At 35.2% G+C, this 7960-nt stretch overlaps 1 protein-coding gene across 1 annotated transcript; it reads left to right on the top strand.

Annotated features, from left to right (window-relative positions):
* The first annotated feature begins 1652 nt into the window (after nt 1-1652).
* On the top strand, nt 1653-6238 carry LOC129876714 (TPR repeat-containing thioredoxin TTL1-like). Its single transcript, XM_055952205.1, has 8 exons — nt 1653-1890; nt 2118-3062; nt 4071-4266; nt 4356-4537; nt 4633-4966; nt 5098-5302; nt 5385-5491; nt 5622-6238. Exons 2-8 carry the CDS (start codon nt 2209-2211, stop codon nt 5772-5774), a joined length of 2031 nt encoding a protein of 676 aa, XP_055808180.1. The 5' UTR covers nt 1653-1890; nt 2118-2208; the 3' UTR covers nt 5775-6238.
* Nucleotides 6239-7960: the final 1722 nt, after the last annotated feature.

Genomic DNA, 7960 nt, shown 5'->3' with positions numbered 1-7960 from the left:
TTCTTAATAAATAAATTAAATAAATAAAAGCATGATATACCAAGAAGATATGTATCCTAAATACGTTATTATTGCTAATTGGGGTTGTATTTATTTAGGAAATGTTTCTAATTAACCAATTTTATTTTTTTAAATAGCAATTTTGATTTACTTATAGAGCTAATATATAAATCATTCATATCTTTTAACTAATAGTAGCACTATTTAAAATGATTTATAGGGACAAACAAAAGAAAGAACAAAATACATGCAAGTAGTTATACGTGGGAAAGGGATAATGTAATAAAAACAATGACAACAATTGAATAGCTCTGCTAAATAAGTTTGGATCCACTGTATAAATTTTTTATTATTGTATTTTGTTATTTACAATCACCTCAGATCGTAACATTTACCTAGTTGATCACATCTAAATAATATCTATATTTGTGATATAATTCAATATTTATTGATTGTATAAATACTCGCAAATTATATTTTCTGAATATTATGATAATTTATAATGAATACTAATGGTGTAAATACTCACGTTTAATATCATTTCTATTTTCTTGCTCATGCATCTAGGTGAACACGTCCCAACAATATCTATATTATGAAAATTCATAACTACTTTTTTAAAAAAATAATAATTTACAATCGACAATATGAGCAAACTTACTTTGATTCTAAGTAAAAGATCGGCTATATGAATCCTCACTCATAATATTATATTATTTAAGATTATATTATAAATTATGTTTAAGTGAACTCAAACCAATAATATCTAAATTTCAATAATTCATCATAAATAGAGTATATAAACTCTCACGGACTATATTTCACTATTTAATACAGTATAATCTAAGATCGCCATACATGCCTGCATGAGCACGTCTCAACAATATAATAACAATATTTATTATGTTCATCATGACTCAGTTAGTTTTATATTCATTGTCATCTTATCGCAATCCTTCTTCTTTACTAAGATTTGTAACCGATAATATGAAGGCTAATTGTCATCTTATCACAATCCTTCTTCTTTACTAAAATTTGATATTTACAGTGTAAAAAGTAATGGTTAGCGTATTGCAACCCTCCTTCTTTACTTAGATTCAAAACCGACCATATGAAAACTAGCTGTCATTTTATCACAACCCTCCTACTTTACTCAAACTTAAAACCAACAATGTGAAGTCTAATTGCCATTTATCGCAATCCTTTTTCTTTACTCAATTTTCAGAACCGACAATGTAAAGAGCAATTGTCATCTTGTCGCGAACCTCCTTCTTTACTCAGATTTGAAACCGACCATGTGAAAATTAACTACGGTCTTATCACTAACCCTTCCTTCTTTACTCAAATTTGCAACCGATAATGTGAAATTAGCTGTCATCTTATCACAATCCTCCTTTTTTACTCAGATTTTAAAATCGATAATATGAGGAGTAACTATCATCTTATCGCAACCCTCCTTTTTTACTCGAATTCAGAACCAAAAATATGAACAAGCTTACGCAAGACGAAATAAAACTTTATCAAGACTTTATCAATTATAGCTAAATAATGAGTTAAAAAAGATTTTTAAAAAATACATATTAAAATCATAATTATAATTAGTATAAATACCTTAATACAATGTATAATATAAATAGAGTTCCTCTCATTTTCTTTTTTCTTCTTCTTCTTCAACAATCCTCCTTTCTACTCTCTGTAAACCGCTTGTTTCTCTCTCTCTACACAATTCACATTCATTTTTTTGCTTCTACCTTTGAAATCACGAGATCCCCATCTCTCTTTCCCCCCATTTTTTTCTCCACTTTTTCTGTATATCTCTACTTCAGAGCCATTTTTACCATTTGCTTGTTCGTGATTGAGGCTCTAAGAGATATACATTGTTGCAACATTGTAAGTTCCTTCAGTCAAGTTTACAATTACAGAAAAACCTAGTTCAAGATTGACGCTCTAAGAGATATACATTGTTGCATTTGTTCTAAAATCACATCTTTTTTCTCTGTTTTTTTTCCCTGTTATAGAGCCAGTTTTTTCCATTTTCTTGTTCTTCTTATTGGTGATTGTTTTACATTTCAATTCTGCAACATTATAAGTTTTTTCTATCATTTTTACAATTACAGAAAAACCCAGTTCAAGATTGAAGCTCTGAGAGATATGCATTGCTGCATTTGTTAAAAAAATCACATTCTTGAATTTTATAGAAGAAGAGAAATGTTGGGTTCTAAAAAGGGTAATTCTGAAATGGATTCTAAAAAAAGTGTTTCAAAAATGGGTTCTGATTCTTTAGCTGATCGGTTGAAAAATTCTTTGAGTTGTGATGACAAAGAAAAGAGCGATGAAAAACCCGATTTGGGTTCACCAGTTTCAACATTACGGACTGGAAAAAGTGGGTTAAGTTCTATTTCTACTACTAGTACTACTACAACTACTACAAGAAGCAGCTCGAATTCATCTGCATCGGTATCTGGTCGGAATGTGTCTTCCGGTCAGTTTTCCGGTAGGGGTTCAGTCAAGAATTCACCTACAGGACGTGGGCGTAAGCCGAATCGTCCATCAATTTTCTCCGGTGAGAGTTCCTCTACTTCCCCTGCACCTGCACGTAATGTGCTTCCCCCCTGCGGCAATCTTTTCCCGTCTGGTATTGTCGTGACAACTGGGATGGCTAGTAAGCCTGTTAGGACTGAGTTAAGGTCTGATCCCAACTGGGATGCTTACGGTTACGGAAGCATAGTGCGTGGTGGTGCTTCTCGGAAATCCGGTGGTGTTGCCGGTAGTTCTACGTCGAAATCCGGTGGTGGTGTTGTTTCCAGTTCGAGAAATGAACTGGAGGAGTTGAAGATAAAAGGGAATGAGATTTACAGGAAGGGTAATTTTTTAGAAGCATTGAATCTTTATGATAAAGCTATAGCAATTTCTCCGAGCGATGGTATATTACATTGTAATCGTGCTGCTGCGCTGATCGGTTTAAAGAGATTAGGGGAAGCAGTGAGGGAATGTGAAGAAGCTATTAGATTGGCTCCATCATATGTTCGAGCACACCAGCGTTTAGGATCTTTGCTACTTAGGTAAGTGATATGAATGTTTAGAATCTGCGTGTGTGTGTGTGTTCGTGAATTATTTATCGACCAATCTTTGAAATGTCGTGAAATTTATGTAGGTTGTATTGGAGAATACGTGTTAAATGTGCTATGTTTGATTATCTTTGCTTCAAACGTTAGAATCTGTGTGTGTGTGTTCGCGAATCAGTTATGAGCAAATTTGGAAATGTGGTGAAATTCATGTAGGTTGTATCGGAGATTAAGTGTTAAATGTGCTATATTTGATTATCTCTGTTACTTAGTTAAGTGATATAAAACGTTCAATCATTAAGAAGCTCTGTGTGTGTTCGCAAATCAGTTATCAACAAATTTTGGAAATGTAGTGGAATTTATGTAGGTTGTATTGGAGATTAAGTGTTAAATGTGTTATATTTGATTATCTTTGCTACTTAGGTAAGTGATATAAAAAGTTCGAACGTTTGGAACGTGTGAGTGTTCGCTTATTGTTGATCACGATATATTGGAAACATGCGGTGAACTTTCTGTAGGTTATATTAGATAATTCCGCGGGAAATGTGTTATTTTGATTATCTTTGCTGGCCTTGTTATTTGGTAATGTAAAACTTTCCTCGTACTCTATTTTGCCTTGCTTTGTGGCTTGGTGGACTGTCTTTGATGAGGATGATGTAACTTAGGTGGAGCCATCAGAGTTCAAAGTTATGTCTTATATTGTCATTTCTCTTGCTATTTGAAGTTGGTCTCAAAGTGCAATGTGTCTTGGAACAGGGGTGTTTTATTGTTCTTTTAGTTCGATTGTGCTCCGAGAAGCTATGTTTTTCCCTTTCTTTCCTTTCCCTCTTTGGGGTTAGCTTCCACCATCAATTCTATTATCAAACCTCTTCGTTTCTTCACAGTTTGTAATTAAACTTGCCACAGCATTCTGTCAATTCCTTATCTGAATTCGATTATTTGGCATTTGCCTTGCCTATTTTGTCTAGAACTATGAGCGCAATCTCATTCCTGTAAAATTTACAGTTTAGGACAGGTTGAAAATGCAAGGAGACACTTTTTTTTCGAAGGTCATAAACCAGATCAAGCCGAGTTGCAGAAGTTGCAAGCAGTGGAGAAACATATTAGCAAATGCACTGACGCCCGGAAACTTGGAGATTGGACGACTGTGTTAAAAGAAGCTGAGGCAGCAACTTCTTCTGGAGCTGAGGCATCTCCTCAGGTAAAGCATCTCTAGTGGTCACGTTCTGTGAAGAATAGGTGAATGAAAATCCAAGTGCTGGTACTGAATCGCTGATATTGAATTCACAGCTATTTGCATGTAGAGCGGAAGCTTATTTGAAGCTGCACCAATTAAGGGATGCTGAAATGTGGATAAATAAAACTGGGAAGTATGAGCCTTCTGCCGCAGCATGCCAGTCAAAACTTTTTGGGATGCTCTCTGAAGCATACATATTCTTTGTCCAAGCTCAGATTGACACCGCTCATGGAAGGTGAGTTTATCACTTAACAGTAACTGCATAGGTTGTAATATGAAATAAAAGAGGTTCAGCCAGATTATGAGAGAACCGATCATGAATATCTGCAGGTATGATACTGCACGTAGTGCCATTGAAAGAGCTGCACAGATTGATCTTCAAAGTGCTGAAGTTACTGCTTTACTCAAAAGCATGAGGCTGGTGGGGCGAGCTCGTACTCGTGGCAACGAGTTATATAAATCTGCAAGATATACTGAAGCTTGTGCTGCTTATGGGGAAGGGCTCTCGCGTGATTCTTCGAATTCAGTTCTCTACTGTAATAGAGCAGCTTGTTGGTATAAACTTGAAGAGTGGGAAAAATGTCTCAATGATTGCAACCATGCTCTCCTTATCCGGCCAAATTATACTAAAGCTCTTTTTCGAAAAGCTGCCTCAAATACCAAGGTGACATGCCACCTTTAAATCTTAATTAGTGCTACTATATGTTTTCCTAGAAGAGTTCTTTTTACTTTTTCTTGCTAATTGCTGCTGTTTAAGCAAAAATCATAAATTTGACCGTATGCAATGGATTATAGCTGGAAAGATGGGCTGAAGCTGTGAGAGATTACAAGGTTTTGCAGCGGGAACTTCCATATGACAAGGAGGTTGCTGAATCATTATTCCATGCCCAAGTTGCATTAAAAAAGTCACGTGGAGAAGATGTTCACAATATGAAATATGGTGACAAGGTGGAGTTGGTTTTGGATCTTGAGAAGTTCCAGGCTGCGATTACGTCATCTGGTAGGCTTTCCTGCATCAGTATCTTAACCTTTCCTTTTTATCATTTACTATATAACTCAACAACTACTGCTGGAAACTGCAGGTGCATCTGTTGTCTATTTTAAAGAAGCATCCAACCTACAATGCAAGCATATGTCCTCATTCTTGGACACCTTAAGCACCAAATTTCGTTCACTAAGTTTTCTCAAGGTAAATAATCATAGGCAACGCCGTGCTATGCAGGCAGACGGGGAAAGGGGTGGGGGTTGCCCGATGGATTTTAAACAGGGGAATGCAGAAAACTCATAGTAATTTATATTTTATCTTCTGTTTTCTACAGGTGGATGTGGAACGCAGCCCAGCAATCGCTACAGCAGAGAACATTACAACAGTACCTACATTTAAGATTTACAAGAATGGCAGCCGCGTGATGGAGATGGTTAGCCCAAGTCGGGAGATGTTGCAGTCCTCGGTTAAGCATTACAGTATTTAGGAGCACGGTTGACAATTCATTGTGCTTCTCTTGCCATTCCAATTGCCTGATTACTCTGAACACCTTCTCCACTCCCATTCTAGAAAGGATTTTACATATACATGTGACATAATCAGAACCTACCATTTACCCTCATTCATTCCTCATATATGCCTGGTTTCCGACTTCTTTCCCCATCTCCGATACTCTTCCATTTGTACTTTTTACATTTTTGAGGATTGCCTCCCCCTAGGATAAGCCATCTTCAGTTGTGAGGATTAGTGAACATTGCAGAGTTGATTTTACGGCAATATAGGTGAACAGTTAGAAAGAAGAGAAAGTAGTTAGATAAGGATCATAACATGTATAGATATGATCATATACACAAAACTATCTGGAGGTGAAGGACATGGTAGATACTGGATTAGTGAAAAGAATATGATGTTGTTAAGCATTCTATCAATAAAAGTTCTCATTTTTCCTTATTCATGGTGTCTTGCTCTTCAACTTTATAATTGTTGTTTGCTTCTTGATACATTGATGTGAAACCTCAACTATCGTGATGTTTGTCTACTTCCCTACATGTAACCATGCTAAGGAAATGTATTGAGGGTAGAGAGGCTGCGTAGATACCACCCTCCTCAGATCCGGCCTGTGGGATTATACTAGATTTGTTGTTATTGTTGATGATTAAGTGTACCATACATCGACATTTTTCTTCTTCTTCGACGTATGCATAATCACTCTTTGTGTGTATATTGTATGGTCCTCCAATCCTATCTTGGATTTGTGGCAAATGAGTGACATTAGGGGAGAGGAATCAAAGTATCAGTTTTTAAGGATTCAAGTGACGTAAGTTGTTAATACAGAAACTAATCTATAATTTTATCGATAATTGAGGTGTCTTGATTAGCTTGTACGATCCAAAACTAATTTAAAGGATAATTGTTATCTTTCATTAGCACACGAACCAAATAATCTCAGATTTCAAGTCAAATATTTAGAACAACTTCACTTGATGTACCCCATCAATCCACTACTTGAATACACAACTTAGAAATCAAGATTCAAATTTGGTCTTTCATTGGCCGGGAACAACTCGATGAACTTAGTAGAATGTTTTTAGAAGCTATAATGACTAGAGGTCGAACCTAACCAATTTTTCAATAATAACGATGATTGGTTGTTCACGGCCTAATCAAATTCAAACGAACATAATATTGAATTGTTTAATATATGTACTAAGCATGTTAATCAACCATGATTAGGTGCTGAAATTCACTGATATATATATTTTATATGCATAAACTTTTATCATATCGATGTACACGCAAACTAATTCCGATATTAATGGAAAAGAAGACAAGGTGTGGAAAAGGACACAACCGTGTAGAAAGGTCCAAAATAAGATAGGCAACAGAGTCTATAAATAAATTGGAAGAAAAAAATGGGATTTGTATTGGATAAAGAATAATAAGACACTTTGCTAAATGACACTTCATAAGTCATTGTCACTCTACTCATAACACTGGAAAAATTTTGTTGTGTTGCTTGATTGTTCACAAGTTAATACAATTGAAATTCTGAATTTAATAGACATACAATAGGCTATTTTTAGTGTTGATAACTTTTTGTAATATCCCAAACTCATCTTATAGATAAAATTAACTTATGCTCAATGGACAATAAAAGTTATTTTCCAAGGATTTTAGTAATTATAATAATAACATATTTAGTGTAATATTACAAATAGGTTGAAAGTGTTGGGGTGAGGAATCACCACAACTAAAGTTTGATATGATGAAAATATTGAAAATAAATTGGACACGAGAATTTTACGTGGAAACCCCTCTAAATGATAGAAGGAAAAAACCACGGGGTAGAAGGATCTCACTATTTAATATGGAGTACACAGCTCTCAAATACAAGGAGAAAACAACAATTAACACTTCTCTCTTGTAAAAGGAACAACTACTAAAGAGGACACTCAAGACTAAAATATTTATCTTGGTGTATAACTCTCTTTGTATTCTTACTCTCTCTTTCTGGATTTTTGGATGATCTAAATGAGGGCAGAGTGCCCTCTATTTATAACAGCCAAAAACACGTAAAAAGAATGAAAAACGCGTAAGGAAAATGAGGAAAAAACTGGCAATTGAAAATGTAAAAAGGGAGGCTACTTTCGGCTGCCCTTTTTTGACTTTTTG

Source organism: Solanum dulcamara, chromosome 12, assembly GCF_947179165.1.
Source record: "Solanum dulcamara chromosome 12, daSolDulc1.2, whole genome shotgun sequence".
In the NCBI taxonomy this organism is placed as follows: domain Eukaryota; kingdom Viridiplantae; phylum Streptophyta; class Magnoliopsida; order Solanales; family Solanaceae; genus Solanum; species Solanum dulcamara.
This window is presented reverse-complemented; position numbering and strand designations above follow the sequence as displayed.